The 24,294-nt window shown below is 39.8% G+C and overlaps 1 protein-coding gene across 1 annotated transcript in view; it reads left to right on the top strand.

Annotated features, from left to right (window-relative positions):
- Positions 1-24,294, top strand: part of grm5b (glutamate receptor, metabotropic 5b) — a 46,528-nt gene that overhangs the window by 12,062 nt on the left and 10,172 nt on the right. Inside the window, exons 7-17 of the mRNA XM_029170161.3 lie at positions 16,202-16,437; positions 17,008-17,129; positions 17,796-17,920; positions 18,006-18,174; positions 18,291-18,417; positions 20,811-20,928; positions 21,147-21,333; positions 21,504-21,662; positions 21,878-22,003; positions 22,562-22,744; positions 23,618-23,784. Of these exons, the coding sequence (XP_029025994.1) occupies positions 16,202-16,437; positions 17,008-17,129; positions 17,796-17,920; positions 18,006-18,174; positions 18,291-18,417; positions 20,811-20,928; positions 21,147-21,333; positions 21,504-21,662; positions 21,878-22,003; positions 22,562-22,744; positions 23,618-23,784 (1,719 nt within the window). The remainder of the gene's footprint in view (positions 1-16,201; positions 16,438-17,007; positions 17,130-17,795; positions 17,921-18,005; positions 18,175-18,290; positions 18,418-20,810; positions 20,929-21,146; positions 21,334-21,503; positions 21,663-21,877; positions 22,004-22,561; positions 22,745-23,617; positions 23,785-24,294) is intronic.

Raw genomic sequence — 24,294 nt, 5'->3', positions numbered from 1 at the left:
TTGATTCCTTGGGTTTAACTTGCTTGTTAGTCACAAGGGTTCCCTAAATGTTTACACCAGTCTGATGGAAACTGTCAGTTTTGTAAATGCTGTATTAATTTATCAGACAGCTATTTTATCTCATACACATTTCATACCATTGATGTTTTGAAAGACAGTTGGATTTCCTTAAATAACCTTCACTGGAAACTCATTAGCAGCTGTTATTTATAATCATAAATGTTAAAAATCTTTGATAAATATCTACTTCAAACAAATTGTAACTTCTGAATCTAATCGAGTCTATCTATTAGAATAGACTATACAGTACATCTATTCTGAGTTATGTAACAGACAATATAACTGCTCACCAAAACACACAGACACCCATGCTGTCTTTAATTTTGGATGTGTCTTTCACATTAGTTTTCACTTAGATTAATTCCTCCTACAATTCACTTGCAAAAATAACCTTTGATGTTCGATTATATGTTCTGTTCATCTGTGCAAGTGTTTGTGTGTGAGCTTATATCCACGTGGGTATATGAAAGTTGCTTCTAACCCTCTTGAATTTTGGTTGCCATACCAACTGTCTAATTAACATAAGATGAATATTGATTTTAACACCTATGCCATCCAACATGCAGCAAACAAATTTGATTTTGAATAGACTGAAAATATTATCATATAATTACCATTAAAATGGCACAAATATAGTTAATTCATTTGTGCTCTTTCCACAGTGAACTGTGCTGTTTAACTAAATTGTAGCCAGCATAATTGTTGTTCCATCGCCACCTTGATGCTTGTTAAGGTCATAGTCACCTTCCACTGCATCATATTCATCTACACCATCCTCATCATTATCATCATCGTCATCATCATCACCACCCTCCTGGGCAGACTGAGGTAAAGTGCAATTTTGCTATCAACGTTGATATCGAACAGTTACGGTTATGTCCAACTCTAATTGGCTTGCATTGAGAATGTAGAACTCTCAAGATGGTAAATATAAACCTACCTTCAAGCCAAATTTATTAAAAAATTAAAAAAGAAAATAAATGACATACAACTGAAATTTGCATTATTTCTCTGTTCAGTATACCAACCTTAACAATAGTTTTTTTCTGTAATCAAGTGTTAGCTCACACAGTTTGAGTCTTCTTATACTATGCAACACCAACTTAGTACCAGTAGTCTCTAAAGCTCTAATTGTCTTTGCCTTTTGTAATGAAAACAATTTTCTAAGGCGCATTAGAAAACTTGTTAAGTAGGTTTGTTGTTTGCACTATGATTTAAAATTTTGTCCTTGCAAGTCTGTTTTGATTAGTATGGTAATTTGAGGATCAGCCTTTGTGAGCATCAATATAAATGGCCTGTAGTGGTAGATTAGAACAATAACGTTATGTAATAAAGAGATGGTCACGGGTGTGTGCTCTGTTTACTGGAAGTCTATGGAGTCTGATTATCCCAGTTGGGCAGACACTTGTTTAACACCAGGATAATTAGATTACCACTAGAGCACATTGATGATGATAATGAAGCCGGGGGCAAATAAGTATGGTCATTAATGAAATGTAATATATATAACTGCAAGAGCTCCTGGTAACAAAAGAGTTGATATTCCAAAGGAAACATAACACAGATGTAAATCTGAAAGGGTCCACTCTGAATTGGAAAAGATAATGTGTAGTTTTGCTATTAAAAAGCAATGTACCCTCCAGTGTGTATTATATTATTCTTGATTGTTTTGTCTACTTCATTCATTACCTTCATCCACATTTTTCAGCCACTACGTCTACCAGTAATAAACATATAGTAAAATTATCCTTTTTTCTGACAGCCTCAACTAAAATAAATGAAAATTATAACCCTGTAAAATTAGAATTTACTGACAAGCTTCTGAACTTGAACTTTGATCTGGACTTTACTCGGGAACCTAATAAAGTGCCCAGTAAGTGTATCAAAGTCAATAGCATGACCCCATCATAAGCTTAATACATTCTGCCCATCACTTAACTTCACTACAAATCCTATAGAGGATTGCAAGGGAGCTGGAACCAATCCAGCTGGACTAGAAGCAGAGTGTTCTCAGTCTCTCACAGAGCTTAATTCTACATTATTATTAATATGATACATAATGTAAACCCTAGGGTCTAAAGTAACTTCTGGAATACTATCGAACAAAATTTAAAATATAACGTACACAATCTACAGTGTTGTAGATCTGGAGAATCTGAATAGATTGATTGCTTTTGTCCCATGTTTGTGATGCCAGCTGACTACAAACCCATTAATGAGTAACTGTGCTGGAGTGAGCATCTAAAGCCACAAACACACAGAACAGTAACTTTTACACACACTTCACACTAAAATCAACTTCCCTTTAGACCTCACATGGTTGTCATTATTATCAATCATTACTGTATGTCCACTTCATCAGTAGTCATGTTTTTAATGTAAAGATCTGTTAGGAAAAAAACATACAAATTGTCCAGCAATACGATTTAGGTTTCACAGCCTCATGGTTCTGCTTTGCCATTGCAGTCATGTAACCGTGGCTGTGCTTTTATAAAATACACATATTCTGACTGTAGAGTACAGTGTGTTGAATGACTAGAAAGAAATTTGTTTGAATCAAAAGTCAAAAAGCAGATCCTCTCTGGAGATCATCCAGCACAAGTCTGCAATCCCATCTGTCTGCTGTTGCCATGGAAATATTCTCTACCATATTTGAATCCAGCATAGCAGCTGGTGCGATATGTGGCGCATGCGCACGTGTTTATGTGAATGGCTTTGTGCATGCGTGGGTGCAACTCTATATGTGTGTGACTGTCTATAAATGTGTAGTTGTGCCCCTTTTTGTATCAGTACTGAGAGAGTCATTACCCACGTTCAGCGCTGTTAGAAGAAGGACTTACTGATAATGCTAATGGATGTTTCACTGAAAGTCATATCAGAGCTGGACTGTTTCTGTGCTGACATTCTATGACCCCACTTTTCTGTCTTCTCATCTTTTTCAATCTCCTTCCCCATAATGATTACATATTATTTCCTTTTGTTTATCAGTCTGTTCTTCAGCCCTTATTTTCCTCTTATTTGTTACTTTATCTCATCATCATTGACTCTCTGTGATAACTCTGCTGAATTCAACTGCTTGTGTTTTGTCAGTGTTCAGAGTGCGATCTATCCGATTAGAAGCCGAGAAATGATCATTTAACAGAGTTTAGACCCCTGTAGTCTCCTACTTCACACCACAGCTGTCTTCTAACCACTTCCTTCCAGTTTTAGATGGAAAAGCATTTAAAAAAGAGAGAATCTTGTGACAAAATCTGAGAGGCTCAAGATGTTTCAAGGCAGATCATCTTCAGAATTGATTTTGATTGGATTATATACCTGCACGCTATGAGGGGAGATCAAAGACATGTGAGGGGAGGAGGGAAAGCGATCGAAGAGGGAAAGGAAAGATGAGGGAAATTGGAAAGAGGGAAAGATGACCCAAGGAGGAGATTAACATTTATTGAATGAGTGGTTTAATGTGTGTGTGAAATGTTTAATGTAAAAAGTAAATGGCTCACAGCAGGAGTATAATTTACGTAGCAGTGTTGTGTTTGGGATTAATTTGCACCTTCAAACATACATTTACAAATACACACATTGACATACAGTACAGTTGTATTATACATGTTCTCAAACACAAACAAGGTCTAATCTAGTCTCTGAATAGATATAGAGCGTTTTATGTTTGCTAGTATTTGGTTAATATGACTTTTTAAATTAAAACAAGTTGTTTTGTGGCATTCAATTGTTGAAACAGTGAAAATCAATTGACTCTCATTTGTTTTCATTGCAGTCATTGACTGTTAATGCTAATTAAACAAATAGGAATATGAAGGAAGAAAACAATTAATGAAATAGAGGGAGACAATTTCGTTTTTTTTTCTCATAGTTAACACAGACACATATAATACAGTATATATGTATGTCTCTTTTAATAAATGAGACACTGTATTAAGTGATTCCAATACTATATGTGAAGACTGGGGTATGATTGGATATAAAAACACTTCAGTTAAACACATACATTAGAGCGAATTGTTGAAACTGTTGTTACATGTTGGGTGGGATGTGTTTAAATGAATTAATATTATTTATTATAAATCATTATTAATTAATATAAATCTGAAAAGCTGATTATGACCTTGTTCTTAGTCTGAAAAGCGCAGTCTTGCTTTGAGATAGAATTATCTGCCTTTTAAACAATTATTTCCGAAAAGCATTATTGATTCTTGCAGTTCTTTTTCTTATCCAAAGTAATCTTTCTATTTCTGTTTTCCTGTTGTTATAATTACAACTATGAAAAAAACAACCACTGTTTGTCCCTCTGTCCTGCGGTTTTTAATGACAGACTGTTGATGTGCTTTGTCTGTTGAATGCAGAAACAATGAATACTGAACAACTGTGCTTAGACAGTTTATTTTTAATTATTTCAGTTCAAACAATTTTTAGGTACAAATTTGTTTATAGTATAGTCACCTGGATTTAATTAGATCAACAGCAACATCTATAGTGGTGCAGTTTCTTAAATATGTGGCCCTTAGGAGCATGAAGAGGTTCAGATGGTGGCAGATTTCTTTACATTGGATATGTATTTTAGAAATCAGTGTTTTGTCATTCTTGGATCACATCATGCCTCTTTTTTCCATGAATTTGACAAAGGAACTCGTGAAGCACAGTGTCCTGGATCTCTTTCTTCCTCAGTGTCAAAAGTGTCCAGCACATCAAAGTGTTCTGTCAGCAGGTTTGTGTTTTCACATTCGAGACCCCAGTGAAGCTCTGCCTTGACTTTCATTTTCTGTTGTCAGTTTGGGAGAAGTCCTCTAAGACAGTTGATCAAAAGGCTGCTGAACTGAAACTACCCGATATCAAAGAATTCATTATTCAACTCACAGGTCCTTCAATTTCTCTGTTTCTTTGCCACTTTCTTCTTCTTCGAGTCTTTCTCTCACTTCATGTTCCTGTCGTTTTGACACTATTCTTTCTCTTTTGTCTCTGCTTTTATCATTGTTCCTTCTCTTGAGACGACGGTCTGCTCTGCTTTATGTTTGAATTAAGGAGAGACGGCTTTCTGCAATGGCAAGGATAACTGCTTCTGTAGCTTCTTTTCAAAGACAGTGTACCTAAAGGTGTCTTTAGAGCACATACTTGGGAATAATTATTTGCAACGCTTAAAATATGAAATGTTAAACTAAACACTGAGATAGAGCTTTGTTTCATTGCGAACTGGCTGACCAAGATGTGTGGCACATAAAAGAAATGCATACATACTGTATGTACAGCACACACGCATATGAAGAGACACACAAAGCACACCCACGCACTCACATATTCATCCTCTTATTGCTCTCCCAGGGAATGGCCTTATCCTCTTACAGCACTCCAATGGGAAAGTGGTGGGAATTAGAGAGGATAGGATGGAGAGACAGACAGACAGTGATAGCAGGAAAGAGAAGCGTACACAGAGCAAATACATTCCTGTCCTTGTCTGAATTTATGTGTGAGCTTATGAATCTGTGTGTTGGTACAACAAACTGTATTGTTTGCACGGTTAGCCTGTTGTGAGCTTTCAGTTCAACATTTTGCTGCTCATTTTCTGAGATTTACACTGTGGGATTAAACTGACTGTTACGTCAGCCCAGTGGCTCAGTGGACTCGCGCACACACACACGCACGTAAAATAATCTTTTAGTAGTTATTATAATAATTCAACCAGTCATCTGAAGAGTGTCTTCTCTGTGTTTTCGTTTAATTTTTGAGATATGCCAGGGTTCTTAACATTGAAGAATTGATGATAGTGACTTAAAACTAAAACAACCAGTGACATTTTATGTCTTTATTCCTTCTAACACTTTTCATTTCTGCACAAAGTTTCTCACTACTTTGTTTCCATAGTCATCAGCAACTTTTTCCTTCTTTCTTTTGGTACATTTACTGTTCATTCATCACATGTTTGAAAGGCTATCTGTAAAGCACTGTCCTACTATCTCCTGGAAATGCCTGGACAGGAAATAAATTGGCTCTTAATTTAGCTCAGGCTCTGAAGCAGGCAAAGGTAATTAAGAGAAATATGAACTGTGATGGCTTTGAGAAATGGCAGATCCCTTGTGAAACCAAAGAAGGGAACATGGGAAAAGGGAAGTTACTAAATATTTTGGTACCACTGCCTTTGTGGAAAATCAAAGCAGAAACTCAACATGACACGTGACAGTGGAAACAAGCAATTAATTCCCTGTATCAAATCATTATTGCCTCTCTGGGGGGCAACACAAGATAAAATTTTACAATATTGTATGTTTCACAGGGACACGTAATTAATTATTTTATAAAGGTCCATGTCTTGCCAATTAAAATCCTCATACACGGTGCAGTTTGGCCTTTTAAAGGAACCTTTATTAATATCCCATCATAAAAACGCTACAAATATTAATTAGCTGGCCTACTTTTACTACTTGTATTTACATTTAGAGTATCAATAGGTAGTAAACTGACTGAACCTGCAACTGAAACAATGGCTCATATAGCACATCAGATTAGCACATGCAGACATCCACGTAGGAACAGCAATAGTTAGTGAGTTAGGCTGCATTGTGTGTCAAAATACTAGTCTACCTCTGCTGTTGTCAGATACTTTTAGAAATTTTAGAATATCAAAACGTTTGTTACAAGTTGCAAGCATTTCTTCTACTGGATTTCCAATGACACCACCACTTAGCAGTTAAGGATATCCTCCACAAGCAAATGAAACAAACCCTGCCACACATTTGTTTCTGTCTCTCTACCAGTAAGCTCAGTGAGACGGGTGTGATGTGTGCCGGATCGCAGCCCCCGCACAGCTTGTTACCATAGCAACGCCGGAGACACCGCTAGAAAATATAGAAAGACCGAAACCGAGAGAAAGGGAAAGTTTCCAAGTGCAAGAGCAGAATGTTTACTTGTGCACATGCCTGCATCTGCGTCGCCCTGCTATAATTAGAAAAGCTTTAAAATTCCTCAACAGTAAGGTCAGGTTTAGGTTTTTAGCACGAAGCAAAGGAGATGATTTCACCTCGAATGGTCACATTCACTTGCATGGAAACACTGTCATGCATTCTGTAACTGCTCTAAGTCCAAGTACCAGAATTTAGAATCAAAAAGGCTTTTTGTTCCCAGAGGGGAAGAAAAGCCAAAGCAATACAAAGAAACAAAACATAAATCTATCCATCCTCCCATCTTATTCTCGAGGAAGTCGCAGGGGTGCTGGAGCCTATCCCAGCTGTCACTGGGTGAGAGGCGGGGTACACCCCGGACAGGTTGCCAGTCCATCACAGGGACACACAACGGGTAATTTAGAGTCTCTGCATGTCTTTGTCAGATGGGAAGAAGCCAGAGTACCTGCAGAGAAGCCACGCAGACACACAAACTTCATACAGAAAGGCACCTGGCCAACCCTGGGGCTAAAACCCAGGACCTTCTGTGATGCAACAATAGCAATCATTAAACCATACCCTTACTCCAGAGACTAATGAAACCACATACAGTAGATGGTTGCATCATGATGATTAAGATGATTATCAATAAATGATTAAGGAATCAAAGACATGGAGCACAATCAACATCCAAATATGCTGAACCACAGAACAAATTAAAAAACAAGGTAATGTACAAATCTTTAAAGTTTAAAACTACAGGCTTGACTGTACTATAGCTATGAAGAATAAAATTATTTTGTAATCATTTTAATGAAAATAGGTTAAATCTCTTAAAAGCTCCCAAATGCTTATATTTGTCCTAAAAAGGTCCAGACTTGAGTGAGCTGTTGTGATGAGTCTCACTGTAACCAGCTACTGTACATTAATCTCTACTTAGAGAAACATATTTTCTAGGGTTAGGTGGAAAAAATACCAAGATTTTATGAGTTGAGCTGAGAGGAAGTTATCAGTGCTCTGGGGGAAAGTGCATACAAAACCCACAAATATCTGCAGATTACATCATCTCCTGTCATCAGTTGAGAAAGCAACATCTGTCTAATGATACCCTTGTAAATCCATGTGTATAGCACATTATATGTACTGTGTATTTGCATGCGTTCGTTATGTACATTATTTGAATACATATGTAGATTATTAGTTGCATATTCATTCTTGCCCTCATGCTCTTCATCATTAGCTTTTGTGTACTGGTGTGGTATATTTTCAACAACATTCATGCAGATGCAGCACATTCAAAGATGAATTTGGGGGATGCAGAGTGAATGAATGAGAAAGCAGAACAGGAGAGCGCTGGTGGAGGCATGTGTTACCAGTGAGATGTGGGAGAGTCATTAAAACCCTGAATAGCATGCAGCTAATTTACTGTGGATCCATCTGGGTCTCTCTCTCCCTCTCTCTCTCTCTCTGATACACACACAGACAAACACACATAGATTTCGTGGGCGATAAGCTGGATGTCTCGTTACTAGGCATTAGCTGCACCTCTCCCTGCTAATCCCTGCTGTCAAGCAGACAGGCTGCTTAAGTGTGTATGTGTTTGTGTATATGTGTGTGCAGGCCCAACCAGTATAATTACTGTTGTCATGTATAGCAGGGAATAGCTTTGACGGCTGCTTCTGAGACACCGGCCCATCATTATGTTACACAAGACTGTCCATTAATGGCCGTGTGTGGAGAGACGGTACAAATATTGCGTGTTGCGAGCTGGCATTAGAGTTTGGGAATCTAAAATGGCCTACATGTATGATACGTCTCGATGTGAACATGATGTTAGATCGTTTTTTTAGATTCAGGATTTCTACTGTTCCACTGTTGTGGAGTAAATAAGCATTTATACCACAGTTTGTGTGACAGTCGAGGTCTCCATAATAATTCCAGTGCTTCATGTCAGTAGCACATGAATCTCTCCTTTACCTGTTCTGTTGGCTGGTTTAAAAGTGAAATATTGTTGCAAAATAATATTACCATTTAGGTTCAACCTGACCTTACAATGGGGTCTGGGGCCGGGACATTGCCTTTGAAAGTCAGTCAAATGTGCTGGTTATCCTATAAGAGACTGAAGACGTGAGGGAGTGCCTTGAGGTTGAGGGAGCCGAGATAGAGTGAGGCAGAGAGGATCAAGGACCAAGAGGCTACTATGGTGATAAAGATGAAGCAGAAATAAGAGAGACGGGGTGAAAGACTAATGTTACAATGGTGGTGTATTACCTCAGCAGGTGATATTACTGTGCTCAGTGTAGAAAATGACAATTTTATGTGTGAAGCAATAAAAAGTGATGAGGTCAGACTTGGAGGAATAGGCAGAATATACAACCTCTGTATTTCTCTTTACTCTTTCTGCCTGACATCATTCCTCCTTTTTTTTCCTTCACTGCTCAACTTGCTTTCTCACTTGGAACATTATTGCTTTTCATCTTCCCTGACCTTGCTTAGAACAGACACTAGCGTCTTCTTTTCATCCTTCTCTCTCTTCCCCCCTGTCAGTCATTCCGTCTCTCCCCCAGAGATCATATCTCTCTCACTTGATCTTCTCACTCTGTCTCTCTCAATCCTGTCTTATCTCTGGGGATTCAACATATTTACCCTCTGCACTCCTGGTGTTTTTTTATAGAGCCTTTATTGTAAACTGTTTGCCTTTTTGCTCATTCTGGCATTTTGAAGCCCAGAATGCCCAGTTTCTCTTTTTTTTATCTGTATTTCAAGCTCCGGTTTTATTTTTCTTGTCTCTACTTCATCTTCCAGTCATTCCGTGTGGTTGTGCCTTGGCTCACGACATACAAGCGGTTCAACAAAAGTGTGCAATTAACAATTCAGGAATCACAGCTCAGCCTAACATAATTACAGCTAAAAGAATTGTCTTTGATACTTTGTAGTTGATGACTGGCTGATATTTGGAGCCCATGGTCAAACTGGAACAGCCCACTGCTGTCTGTTTGTGGGTCTTTTTGCCTTTAGTTTTGTTTTTATAAAGCGAAAAAACCTGTTCATGTGACTGACTTGGCCAGTATTTGGCAAGTAATATCTAATTCTCTACTGTCATGAAATATTGATCCAAAATCTTTGCTGTGGGTTTGTTCATTTTTCATCTGCACAATGAAGTGGTGTTAGTTTTGCAGCATTTGGTCATTAACAACCACCAGTGACCCAGTATCACTGGTAACCATAAACACCCAAGTCACACCCTCCATGTGTGTCAGATAATCTTGTTTATTCGCATGATGCACTGTTTTTCCTTTGACCCACATTAGGTATTTTCTCTAAGTGTGTGATCTCTGACATGGCACATTTCTTCTATTTTTCTATATTTCCACCACATATATCTTGCCTTGTCCTGTCACCGTTCATCTTATTGCAATTGCAGGGACACATGCTAAGAAAGGAAGAAAGCATGTTTTTGTCTCAGCTTTTTGCCTCTTCTCCTCATCCCCTTTTCTTTTCCTCCTCTCATGCCTTTTCCTCCTCCGTTCATGCCGGTTTGTCTCAGTCTACCAGTTTCTTTTGAATATCTGTGTCTGTATCTGCAACTTTCTGGTGTTTATGTGCCAGTCACTCTCTCCTGCCTTGACAGATCTGTTTCTATCCCACTGTCACATATCAAACCAAGTTTCTGTTGCTGGATCCCAGGGGAAATAAGCACAATTTCCAAAATCTAAAATGCACTATGCCCAGACTGGCCCAAGTATATAGGAGGGAAAGTGTGTGACATTTGAGGAAGTAAATATATCTATAAATTTCTAATACCTTCTTATAGGTTTTGTAGAATCTGAAAGAGAAATAGAAGAAATATTGAAGGATATATGCACTTTGATATTATTAATGTGACGGCTTTAATTCAGTTGTGATCATGATCATGATTTTGAAACTAATCCAATGCATGCTGTTTTGATAATGATAAAAGTATTGAGATTCAAGAAACAGTGTGTATAATAATGCAAATTAGTCATTAGTAGAAAGAAACAAATACAATAAAGTGATAGGCCATAAAACTGGGAAAGTGTAACAAAAGAGAGCTTGAAAAGTCAGAAACAATTAAGACATGTTAATGAATTGTGGCATTGATAGATGAGTAAAAGTGAACCTTGGAACCTTGAGGTAAGCAGGAGTGAGCTGTGTGTGTGTGTGGGGGGGGGACTTATTACAGTACTTACACACAGGCTGAACATCCGTCTTTCGATGTCGTGCCTACGTACTCAGTTTGAGGTGAGCAGTGATGTGTCTGTGTGACAGACAATTCTGACATTTGACTCCATGAATTTTACTCATATTGCTGAATTTTAGGCAGTTATTAAGCCATTAAATTTTTCGTGAAGTGTGACATCAGCCATTGGTTTTTATTGGAGCTGGTTTGAAGCTTAAAGCCAGTATGTATTTTGAGATAATCTTTGTTTTGTGGGGTTACATTTCTGGAAGCATACAGTCTGAATGTACAGCGTTTGGGCTGCCAACAGTGGATGTTGGACTCTGTCAGGTTGCCATGGCAGCTGAAGAATGGGTAGCTTGAGGTCACATGATGCTGTACAGTATGTGCTTATTGAACTTTGACTGTAATTACCAAAGTGACCTATTGGCTCTTTCAGATTGTGTCGATATTCTGTACAATAATAAATAAATAAAATGTCTTGTTAGCCTAATGAAGCAACTCAGATATTAAAGCACAGTAGATACAGCCTAAACACACTAAAACACTAACATTACACATTGGGTGTTTTGATGAGTAAAAGGACCTGCATTTCTATTGTGATTAACCACAAAATTCCGAGGTCAAAGGTAAACAATAACAAAAATAAACATTTGCTTTTTTACCTTGAACACTGTGATTCATTCTCTGAACATTAATGTTGTGAATGGACCCGTCTACAGAGATTTAATCATACAAAATTTATTTAAGGCAGCCAGTACTTGAAAAAAGAACTGTTCAGTTTTATCCATGTTTTCTATTTATCATTAATCACCTACCTAAAACACAAAACAAAGACAATGTTGCTGTAATTTCAACAGTATAATGAAATGCCTGCAAGGTCAAGTCTCAACTTGTGATAACTCTGAATAAAGATGTCCATGCCTAAAAAAATGACCTCACAACAGAAAATCATTCAAGCTGCTTGTGACAAAAAAAAATAAAAATAAAATGACAATTATAGTCTGTCCACAGTGTTAGACTGTTGTAATAGTAGTATAGTCATTCAGAGAAAAAGACAGACACCCTAGCGTTTAAACCCAGTTTATACAGTACATCTACTGGCACTGGTAGTGCTGCGATCAAATCTATCTGGTGAACCTTTACTGGAATTCAAAAAGTGGAAAAAAATGTCTGAGGTGGATTTAAAAATGGATTTCATAATAGAATCCATAAGAAGCAGCTGAAAATTAATAGTCATTCGCAAATGAGTTCCAGTTTCTATTTATACTGTACTGTGAATGAACAGAATGGAAAGGCAATTGCCCCAGGCCTCAGTATGCAGAATTGGTTTGGTAAAGTTGTGCTTAAGGACGTGCAGTGGCCTACACCAATGGCAAACTGTACTATTATGCAAATAGCATTTCCAATATTGGTAGAGACAGGCTGCCTAATGTTAATTGAATAGTGAACAGAAACGTGGGTGTGAGAGTGAGATTGTGTGTGTGTGTCTGTGCGCACTCATACACTTAAAATCCAGTGTGCTCTAATGAGACATAAAGTACAGACAGCAGTTTCAGCGTGGGCCGGAAACCATAGCAACGTCCTTGGGCTCCTAGACATGTGGAGAGCAACGGAGGAAGAGGGAAACGGGAGAGAGAATCAGGATGTCATTAAGTTATTTTAAACAAGAATAGAGATTGATCGGCCTAATTCATGATGACACATACACGTCGATGGTGCTCCCATTCTAATCTCATACCGCAAATCATAAATACCCTAGAGACAGTATCGCCCCACAGTTTATCAGTAAGCATCTGTGTGCTGTACGTAGACGTTACAGCATCTGTGTGCTGTACAAACCCTTCAGCATACAAGACACTGTGAGCTGTAATATTTGTCTTTAAGTCAAAGAGTACAATCACCAGTAGCATGCCGCACTCTTCAAAACGGAGAGGCACCGGAGAAACCAGTTATCATACATTATCAGCGGGTGCGGAGCCACTGTCGGTCTCCTGTCACAATGGCTCATAGTGTGTTCCGCACTGTGGTTAGTAGACACTTTTGTAATTGAAAATAATCTCATCTGCTCAGAAGACAGAGTTTTCTAAGATGAAGACTAGCAGTGGAATATGCTTAAAATCTACAGGAAACTCTGCCATTCATTATTGTTTTGGACAACATGAAGGAGTTCTGACCTTGTTTTTACACCTATTATCAGTGGTTTAGAACCTACAGATGTTTTGTTTGCTGTAGTTTTGAAAAAAGGACAAGTGAACTATTTACAGCATGGTTCACAGCCCTGACATCAAAGTTACAGCCAGCTCTCCAAGACACAGTAACATTTAACTCCTGCTGTGCTTCTTTGACGCAAGCAAGGTCCCCATGACGTTAAACAGACGCAGGTGAAGACAAAACCTGACTATGGTCGAAAATAGTCCCGGAAAACTGTATTTCACACACAATGTACTGTACTATTTCATTGTTTAATTCATTGTCTAATTAAAACCAACAAACCTGACAGCTTACAAGTATGGGCCACCTGTAAGAACGTTGTTCCATGTCATCTGTGCTAAACAGGAAATTATTAAAAACAGAAAAAAGAGCAAATAGAATCTCCTGTGACTCTGCTGGAGAGCTAAACTGTGCGTATTTCTTCCTGAAGGGGCAATTTGATATTTGTTAATTGCAAAAATAATAATAGTGGGAGATTAATATAAACATGGTTAAGAGATCGGGTTCACAACCTCAGCAGCGCAAACAGTGGCGCTTATTAGAATAATAGTGAACCTTTGAGAAATCTTTCTATATTGGGTTGCAGTGTGGACGGGCATGTGTGTCGGTGTGATTCTAGTGTGGCATGTCACTTTGGCCCTTGAGGAGCTGCAGCTGTGACCTGCTGGGAATCCTGCCAAACAGGTGGCAAGGCATGAAAAAAGACCAGTGAGAGACAGAAAGTTGGAAAATTGTGTAAAAAAGTGTGAAGGTCAAATAAACAAATCATTGACTTTCTTTCGTTCTTTCTCTCTTTCTTTCTCTTTCTTTCTTTCTTTCTTTCTTTCTTTCTTTCTTTCTTTCTTTCTTTTCTTTCTTTCTTTCTTTCTTTCTTTCTTTCTTTCTTTCTTTCTTTCTCTCTCTTTCTTTCTCTCTTTCTCTCTTTTTGTTCTTTCTCTCTTTCTCTCTTTTTGTTCTTTCTCTCTTTCTTTCTGTTCTTTGTCAAAAAGTCAATACAACATTGTGTTAAACTCGGACTAGCTGCAAATACTCATACAAACATCTGAAGTCCTATTCACACTTCCCGGGGGGAGCTACGGATCGATGTGTGGCGAGGACATGCGGTGTCATGATAGCACTTTGTTGCGCTGCGTGAGACACTGTCCCCTGCATGACACCAGAGACAAAAGCAGCCAGTGGTCTGAGCAACAGTGTGGATCTAAATGTACAATCACCTCTAAAAACAATTTCAGGCTCCGGTGATTTACTTTTCATCTACAAAATGAATGCTACGGAGTGACGGCCTGAAATTAAAAGAAAATAGAGCATAAGTGAACAATGTGTGCTAAGAAGCGTTTCACCAGTTGAATGAAAAGTCATATAGCAAACTCATCATTGTTATTGAAATATTGCTCCCATCTGCTGCCGCTTTGATTTAGCTGGAATGAAAGTAACATTGTGACTGTAGCCTCATTGATGCCATTGTTAAAACTCATATGTCCCTTTAAGCAGTGCCTCTGAAATCTCACCGTGCTTAAAACACATGGTCACAGGTTTGGCCTCTCATACCATGGATATCCATACTGTACCACGTTAATTCATGACTACAGCTTCAAGGCCAGGGAGTGAAGAACAACAACAAAGAGGAGCGAGAACATGTAGAGACACACGAATGGAGGCAGGAGGAGAAGGCAGTTTACGCACACGCAAACGTGCACACGCACACAAACACTTTAGATTTCCAATCAGACAGAAACTGGAGGGGCTGCTGTAGGAGAAAATGAGTTTTGTTCTCTGGAGGCTTAGAAAGAGAAACAAGGAGAAAGAAAGAAGCGGGAGCGATCATTGTCTTGCTTCAGGCCTTGTTGGCAGTAGTTGTGAAAGGAGGAGAGGAGATTTGTCATTCCCGTCCACTTTTCCCTCTTTCCCTTCCCTTCTTTATCTCTCGGAGACACACACTAGCACGCACACTGAGCCATCGACGCTTCCTTGAGGAGAAGGAACCCAGATCCCCTCCCGAAAATGCAAAGTGTGTGTGTGTGTGTGTGTGTGTGTGTGTGTGTGTGTGTGTGTGTGTGTGTGTGTGTGTGTGTGTGTGTGTGTGTGGTGAGACAGTTAATGCTGTCTTTCTACTGTCTGACGGGGCATAGTTGCTGAGCTGCAGCCAAAATACTCCATTTGACCTAGATCATCTCAACACCCAGCTGGTGTGTGTGTGTCTGTATGTGTCTGTGCGTAGTGTTTACGCCTATTTGTCAGCAATGTGATGAATTTTGGACATAACCCATAATGATGTAAGAGCTCCCTCCCACATGTCCTCTAGCTCTCTGCTAATCATTCGTTATGTACCTTCTTTTACTCTGAGTTGCTGATTTGTTATTACTGCATGATAGTTACAGAACCTTTTAAGAAAATAGAAAATATTAGTAAAAATACTGTACAACCGCCACAGGTAGAAGAACTAAGTTCCAATGTTTCCTTTTGACAGATAAATTTTCAGTCTCATGGTTGTACTGGAAAAATGACCTGTTATCATTTTCTACTGTGTTGTGTCCATTACTTCATGTTCCGGATGCTCTGTGTGTGATTTACTATAAATCATAGCCCAAGATTCTCCTCAATAGTCATATTTTGTCTTTCCTTTTCAATAACTGGACCACAACAAAACAAATACAATAGACAATACAATATACTGTACGTCTGTCTTAATCTTCTAACAGATGATTATTGTCTGGAAAGCATAAAAGTAGAATCAAATTTTTGGACCAGCATAAACCGAGATACGGGAAGTGTATTTTATTGAAGCCATATTCCCATTCACAGAGAACCGGACTTTACTAAAACTTCCTATGTGCCTTTGCAGTGATGGATGGGCCGATCGCTACGACGTGACAGATGGTTATGTTAAGGAAGCGACCGGCGGTATTACTATCAAGCTCCAGTCGGCTGATGTGAAGTGGTTTGATGAATACTACCTAAAGCTTCGGCCTGAAAACAACCACAGGAACCCCTGGTTCCCAGAGTTCTGGCAGCATCGCTTCCTCTGTCGACTTAAAGGCCACCCGCAGGAGAGCAGCAAGTACAACCGCACCTGTAGCAGTGAGTACAGTCAACAAAGGGTGATGATATTATGTGACGTTTACATGGTTACAGCTTTTATAAATGACTGATTGTTACTTGGAACAGACTGAAATGATATCTGTAATTTACTGAGTCAAAGCAAAAGGCTTTCATAGTACTACATATTATAATTGCTGTGTTTTCATAAAGACTAGTACTGATGTCAGTAACATGTCTTCATACTGTAACGTACAGACTGGCTGAACACACACCTGCACAGACACATAAGAATACACACACAGCTGCCCAGTTCAACTGGAGGTCTCCCTTTATTTGTTTTCTTTCATCTCCCCCTCCGTCATTCTGCACCGTTGGCTTCATTCATACGCAAAGCAGTTGCATCAAAGCGATTCATGTTTCATATATAATATGAAATGGGACGTAATGCAGATGAAAAGGACCCAGGAACAGAGCAGGACACTGAATTTGGGGGAGAGGATGGATGTTAGGAAATGATACGATATGATATAATAATAATAAATACCCACCTTGTTCCTCGTCTTCCCTCTTTGTCTCACACTCCTTGACACTACCCACCGACCTCTGCAGAGCGAGAGTCGCTTTGGCAGCAGTACGCACAGGACACAAAGATGGGCTTCGTCATTAATGCCATCTACTCAATGGCATATGGCCTGCATAACATGCAACGGGCTCTCTGCCCGGGGTATCAGGTAAGTATTGCTCCGATGGGTGATTGGACAGTACTGGGCAGACCAGGGCAGTAAAGGGAGAGTAAGGGAGGGGGGGGGGGGGGTACAGTAGGACAGAAATAGGCTGCCAGCTGGGTATTGCCATCATGTACAGTAGACATGGTTTCCCTTGAGCCTTGTTTCCTTCGAAGATGTCAGGTTTTTAATTTCGTTATGGATTTTGCTCGCTTGCACGTTATTACTGTGCTTGAAATGAGTTATTACTATATTAATGTGTTCACTACTGTACATATACTGTATGTATATGCCAGAGGAACCTCTACACCTGCTCCATATCTCCAGAACTCTAATATTCGAGGCACTCAACTGCTAGAATTCATTTGAAAAGAGATTGTTTTTAAATACTTCAAATTGGTGTACTGGTGGTTCCATGAGTCGGTCGTATACTTTCCAAGGAAGTGTCTCTCCATATTATTATCAACCCACTGTATACCAGCCACAGCTATCACCCCTCTATGAGTTTGTTAATATTTAAGCAGTTTACAATCATCACTTTGTTCTGGTGACCCGTTTCAAGACTTTCTTGTAACTTCCCATATATTTACAGGGTAAAACCTTAGTAGTTACCAAAATCAGTAAAACGCTTAATATTTTTGTTAAGTGACATGACGTCTTGTGTGTTTGAAGGGCTTGTGCGATGCCATGCGACCTATAGATGGAGCTACACTGCTGGACTTCCTCATGAAAACCAACTTTACAGGCGTGTCTGGGGAGGGCATCTTATTTGATGTTAATGGGGACTCACCTGGCAGGTAGGCCGTGAACATGGACATTGGTTTTGACTATGACTACACACTTTCCAGCAGTGACGTCTTGTGTTTGTTATCCACTGTACAGGTATGAAATAATGAACTTCAAAAAAGTGGAGAAGGACTACTATGACTATATTAGAGTTGGCAGTTGGGACAACAGCGGGTTGAAGATTGATGACTATAAGATCTGGCCTAACAGGGAAAACATCATCAAATCAGTGTGTAGCGAACCCTGTGCCAAAGGGCAGATCAAGGTACGTTCCACCAACGCAGATGAGAGTATTTACATACAACTGATTGTAGTTGCAGTTGGCTGGACTCATCTACCCAAACGTGTGCGCACACACTGAGGCTTGTCTGCCCCTAACAGGTGATCCGTAAAGGGGAGGTGAGCTGCTGCTGGACGTGCACTCCCTGTAAAGAAAACGAGTTTGTGTTCGATGAGTACACCTGCCGAGCCTGTGAACTGGGCTCCTGGCCCACAGATGACCTCACAGGTCTGTGTGTTTTTAGATACTTTTTTTATATTATATAATAATGCAATACAAACGAGATGAGAACATGAAACTAGTCTGCACGTTACTGCAGGAATCGTGATGTGTGAAGCAGCTTGTGCATGTAGTAGAGTATAGCATCTGGGTTTAATGTACCCTTGGAGTATATTGCTGTAAACTAAGGCATTCACCAGTTTCATTAGAGAGAGGAACACAGACGGTTCCTCTGTTTCACCCCCTCCCTTCCTCCTCCTCCTCCTTCCGCTCTCCTTCTCTTATGCCTTCAATTTGTTACCGACATGGTCACCAATGTTTTAATTATTCTGCATCAAGGGCAGTCTTCAATGCAAATACATTTCAGTTGCAATGAAAATTTATTTCCCCTCCATTGCGTTCAAAGCGGTTGGATATTGCCTTGTTATGCTTTCAGCTGCTCATTATACTGCTTGCTAGCTCCTCACCATGCTTAATGATTAAAACATGAACTGAGCCCTACTGAAAATTCAGATCAAGCTCTCTGCCAGAAAGAAGGCTCCCTAATCTAAAACAAGAAGACCAGTAAGAAAAAGTTGTCAGTAAAAGATACTGGATAAAGTTACAGTAGCTTACTGTACATGTGTTTCTCCACGTTTGTGTATGAGAGTATGTGGATGTGACTAATTGCACAATTGAACATTAAATGAAGCGTGTTTGCATTGGACAGTGATAATATCTCGTAAACAAACTGTTTGCCCTGTTCCTCCTGCACACATGTTTGATCTTTTGGCTTCAGACCAAAAGAAAAAAAATAAATAGAAGAGAGATAAAGAGCAATGGAAAAGTGTGTGTGAAAACCATAGCAAGCAAAGGGAGAGTACAGGGGACAGCGAAAGACGAAAACAATCATACAAAAGCCAGAGACAAATGACCTGAACATAGAGACGATGGAAGACGGGAGCCTGAAAGAGCGAGATGAGATGAATAGAGGCTTCAGCAGGAGCAGCAGTCAGCATAGTGAAAGAAGCAGAAAAGGGAAGGATTAGCTTTGGGATTTGAGCCTCTCCACTGATCGCTCAAGTTCCACATTCTGAGTTTGAGAATGTTTGAAAGAGTTTGCCCTGAAACTTTATATTGACTGAACCCTCCAAGCACCTCTCGTCCCCTCAATGCACCACTTTGGCTTAGGGTCAGGCGCGAGACACAATTTCCTGCAGGTTACTGGAGCTAATTAAGTATTAAATTGCCAACATGGCCAATACTGTACATCTCTCTGCTCTGAGAAGACACATGTGAAAACCGCTGACCGGGGATTTTCAGCCCCAACATCCACATTTATGTGATCAGGATTAAGTGGAACCAAAATTTCAGCAAGTTCCTCTCAGTAGTTTCCTTCCCCCATTCATTTTCATGGCTGGATGGTCTTCAGGCAGGAGAGCAACTGTATTCCTTGTCTGAATATTCACTATCAAACAGGACATGATGTCAGATTCCTCACATGGTTTTAACTTAAATCAACTGAGCTGTTACTATGTGATATAAACCTGTAACTGTACCAAAACCTTGCAGAATGCGTCCTCCTCACTTCCTTTCCTGTTACCTTGGCTCCCATTCGGCACTTAGAATTCGGTTGATGCCCCCAACCCTAGCTGCTTTCCTAATTTAATAACCTATATTGGTGTGGTTTCAGTTGATGCCCCTAAACCTAACAACATCACTAATTTAATGAGCTTTATTGGTGTGACTTAAATGACTTAAGTCCTTTTAATGACTGCTTTGTCTTGTCTACTCCCTCTGCCGTGTGCAGTACTGTGCACACAGGTTTGTAAGTATTAGAAACCTTCCTCGTGCGTCCCTGCTGCTCTTTTATGTCTAGACTGACCAGCCAGATAATTCCAGCAGGACGGATCATCATTAGAACTGCTCCTTTAATTAATGATGCCTTACTGTCCTGCCTGTGAAGAAGATAAGGATGGAGAAGGGATGGGAGGAATTATGAGAAAGGTGCAAGCTGTGAGGATGGCGACGGATATGGGACATGTTAGCGGATAGACGAGGGACAGGTTGATGGATGAGTGTACAACTAAAAAAGGAGTGACAGCAGAAAGACGAAGATTGAATGAGAGGACAAAAGGAAGTGTGTGTGTCAGAACTACACAGAAAGAAGTTTGAGAGAATTACTAAAAAGCAATAGTGTTATAATTATTAACTATAATAATTATTTAGACTGCTATTTGCTGCTGCAACTCTCACCACCTCACACTGAGTCACATCCTTTATCAATCGTGGTTTAACTCCAGCGTAACATATATTATTAATGCTTACAGTCTACCAAATGCTGGGCTTCACACATATAAAAAAAACAAATCGTAAATTCAACTCATTTATTTTAAGAATGCATCTGTGTTTTGTACCACCAGGCTGTGACCCAATCCCAGTGGAGTACCTGCGATGGGGAGACCCTGAACCTATAGCGGCTGTAGTCTTTGCCTGCCTCGGTCTGATGGCCACGTTCTTTGTCACTGCAGTTTTCATCAGGTAACGGATTTTGTAAAGGAAAACAACGGTTCCAACGGTGCCAGATTCAACAAGAATATCAATTACAGTTTTCACCTAGGTGGATTTAATTTGAGGTTTTTTTTTATTCATCCAAGTACCTTGTCAGTCACAAGAATCTGATACGGATGTGAACAGAAGAAACCAGGTTTTTTATGTGTTTGCATGTGTTCTTTCTGTCGGAACGTGTCCGTCCTCAGGTTCCGGGACACGCCGGTAGTGAAATCGTCCAGCAGGGAGCTGTGCTACATCATACTGGCAGGAATCTGCCTGGGATACCTTTGTACCTTCAGCCTAATAGCCAAACCCCACTTTATCCACTGCTACCTCCAACGGCTTGGAATAGGCCTGTCTCCTGCCATGAGCTACTCTGCGCTTGTCACTAAGGTAAAGACTGATTATTTGAAGAGAGGTATAAGGAGGATTATGTCATTTTCATACCAGAGACTTTGAATATTGTTTTTCTACATAAAGTGTAGTGAGTGAAAGGAAATGATGTCTGATGCATCTATGTCCAATATGTTTGGTATAAACTGCTTTTCGGGACCCGGCTACAGACAAACCGCATCGCTCGGATCCTGGCAGGCAGCAAAAAGAAGATCTGTACAAAGAAGCCTCGCTTCATGTCTGCCTGCGCTCAGCTCATCATCGCCTTCCTCCTCATACTGCTGCAGCTGGGCATCATTGTGGCTCTCTTCCTCATGGAGCCACCTGAGGTAAGCTCTGTGTAAGTAGGTGTGTCTGCCTTGCATGTCAAAGCTAAGTATTCAAAGGGTTCAAATATCATTTTCACAGCTTCTCCACTGTGCCTTTTATATACCTCTATGAGGTCACAAGTTTCAAGTCACAAGTTTAAGAATAATAAAAACAGCTATAATGCTGAGCTTAGTATAAGCGCTATGTCACGTTAACCTCCAATATGTCTCTACAGGTGATCCATGACTACCCCAGTATCCGCCAAGTCAACCTAATTTGCAACACAACAAACCTGGGTGTGGTTGCCCCACTGGGATATAATGGGCTGCTTATTCTCAGTTGCACCTTTTATGCCTTCAAGGTACTGGCTGAACAGTTTAAATGTTGTTCATTACAAAATTTAACTTCCTCAAAATGACAATATAAAATAGTAAGGTGTAAGAGCCAGTGGATGCATTTGCTGCTCTACAACCGTTCAACAGCAGTAACTATGATCACATAGAGAACAAACAGATGATTAAGTCATAGTTTCCTTATTGATGGCCCACAGCTATGTATTTTCTTTAGTGTGTAAGAGCGGAATAAAAAAGAGGGACAAAAGCTCAAATGCAGCTTATTTATAATTACAGTGGCAGGTGATGCATGGTTAGAACCATGTGTTTTACCTAATTCACATATAGTATTTATGAACATTAGCATAAATATTATACGATAACTGTAATTCCGAAGCAGTGAGTTAGCCATGTGTAACACAGTCTCTTATTGTTTTATTATTGTAAAGCCCTCTAATTAAAGGTCACACTCTCTTGCTCTGTTTTACTGTAGTTTTCCAGTTTAAGCCAGAATGCCAAAAAAACGCAAAACCACAATAAGCAGTTCATTATTTTCTCACATTTATTCTTTTCTTTCTCTCTCCAAGACCCGCAACGTCCCCGCTAATTTCAATGAGGCTAAGTACATTGCCTTTACCATGTATACCACCTGCATCATCTGGCTGGCCTTTGTTCCCATCTACTTTGGCTCCAACTACAAAATCATCACCATGTGCTTCAGCGTGAGCCTCAGCGCCACCGTGGCTCTGTGCTGCATGTTTGTACCCAAGGTAAGAAAGATAAAGTTCACAGCTCCTACTTTAAGTTGTTTCTTTCCTTATATGTTTGGTCTCCCAAAACATCACGGCTCTGCTTTAAATCACTGAGCGAAACCCAAACATACTGTAGCTTTAATCGAAACCCGTCCATAATATTTAAACTTCATGTAACCACAGCAACTGTGCTAATACATAATGCACTGTGGAATGAGACACCTATTATAACTTGGTTACTTATTTTACATATGTCAGCAACCTTAAAGGCTTAAGGGCTAAGCATATTCTTTCTATACAATAGCAGTGTTATGAAATGTTTTTCTATACACACAAGTTTAATGTTAAGAGGAATAGTGTTCTTTTCCATGTTTTTCACAGTGCAGCATGAATGCAAGATTGTTTTGTTTGAGTGGTAATGCACATACGTAGAGCACACTGATGTAACTGAAAGTAAGTGTTTAAGCAAAGTTTTTGATTAGATTAACAGAAGCATAAAATAACACTTTGTCCAAATGCCTGCATTGAAGTTAAAAACAAAAACAATTTAAAGCTACTTCACGTTTCTCTTCCACTTTAACGGTAATGGTGAGATATGTGCGTTCAAGGAGAAAGTTAGTTCTGGTTCAACAACAGAAATGCAATCAATAAAAACAATTACCTACAGCTTAATTTAGGTATTTTTCCTTTTTCATTAGTTATAATTTTAATACCACATAATAAAAGTCCTTCAAAAAGGGGATTTACAAAGAGGTTTTTTGTAGACAACTGAGATTCCCAAGAAATAACCCGCTGTAAAGTTTTGCTCTCAGTGCATTTGCATTTTTGAATCAAGGTTCTTCTATAATCGGTCCAGCCATGTTTGAATAATATATTTATTTCGTTTTATAGGTGTACATCATTTTAGCCAAGCCAGAGCGGAACGTGCGCAGTGCCTTCACTACCAGCACAGTGGTGCGCATGCACGTGGGAGACGGCAAATCCTCCTCAGCTGCCAGCCGCTCCTCCAGTCTGGTTAACTTGTGGAAACGCAGAGGGTCTACTGGAGAGACACTCAGGTAGATGCGTGTGTGTGTGTGTGTGTGTGTGTGTGTGTGTGTGTGTGTGTGTGTGTGTGTGCCTTTTAGAGGCTTGTTGGCCAGGTTAATGCCAGCACAGCCTCGGATACAGTCCAAGGCACCATCTCTGTAATTGCCCCACTGTGACGCCGTTAATGGTGCCTGTGTGTGTTGGAGCTCTCTGAGAGATTGATTCTCTGAATGCCCCTGAGTCTCCCTGACTGTTCTTCCGACCCTTACATGACCTGGAGACAATTGCCTCCCGCACATGCCAAAGAGGGAAGGAGAAGCAGGGTGGGAGGAAAATTTGGAAAGGAATCTAAATGGAGAGAAGCATGAAGAGAGGGGCACGGACAAAAAGATGAAATATGAGAACAGGCCAAAGCAATAGTGTGAAAAAAGACATGATAGCTTTCACAACAAGCTTAAAGCCATCCGCGACAAGAAACCAATCAAAAGGACACAAAGGGAGTAATGCACAGCCTCTTGTCCAGAATGCGAAGGGAGGAA

The sequence above is a fragment of the Betta splendens genome, chromosome 13 (assembly GCF_900634795.4).
Source record: "Betta splendens chromosome 13, fBetSpl5.4, whole genome shotgun sequence".
NCBI lineage: Eukaryota > Metazoa > Chordata > Actinopteri > Anabantiformes > Osphronemidae > Betta > Betta splendens.
This window is presented reverse-complemented; position numbering and strand designations above follow the sequence as displayed.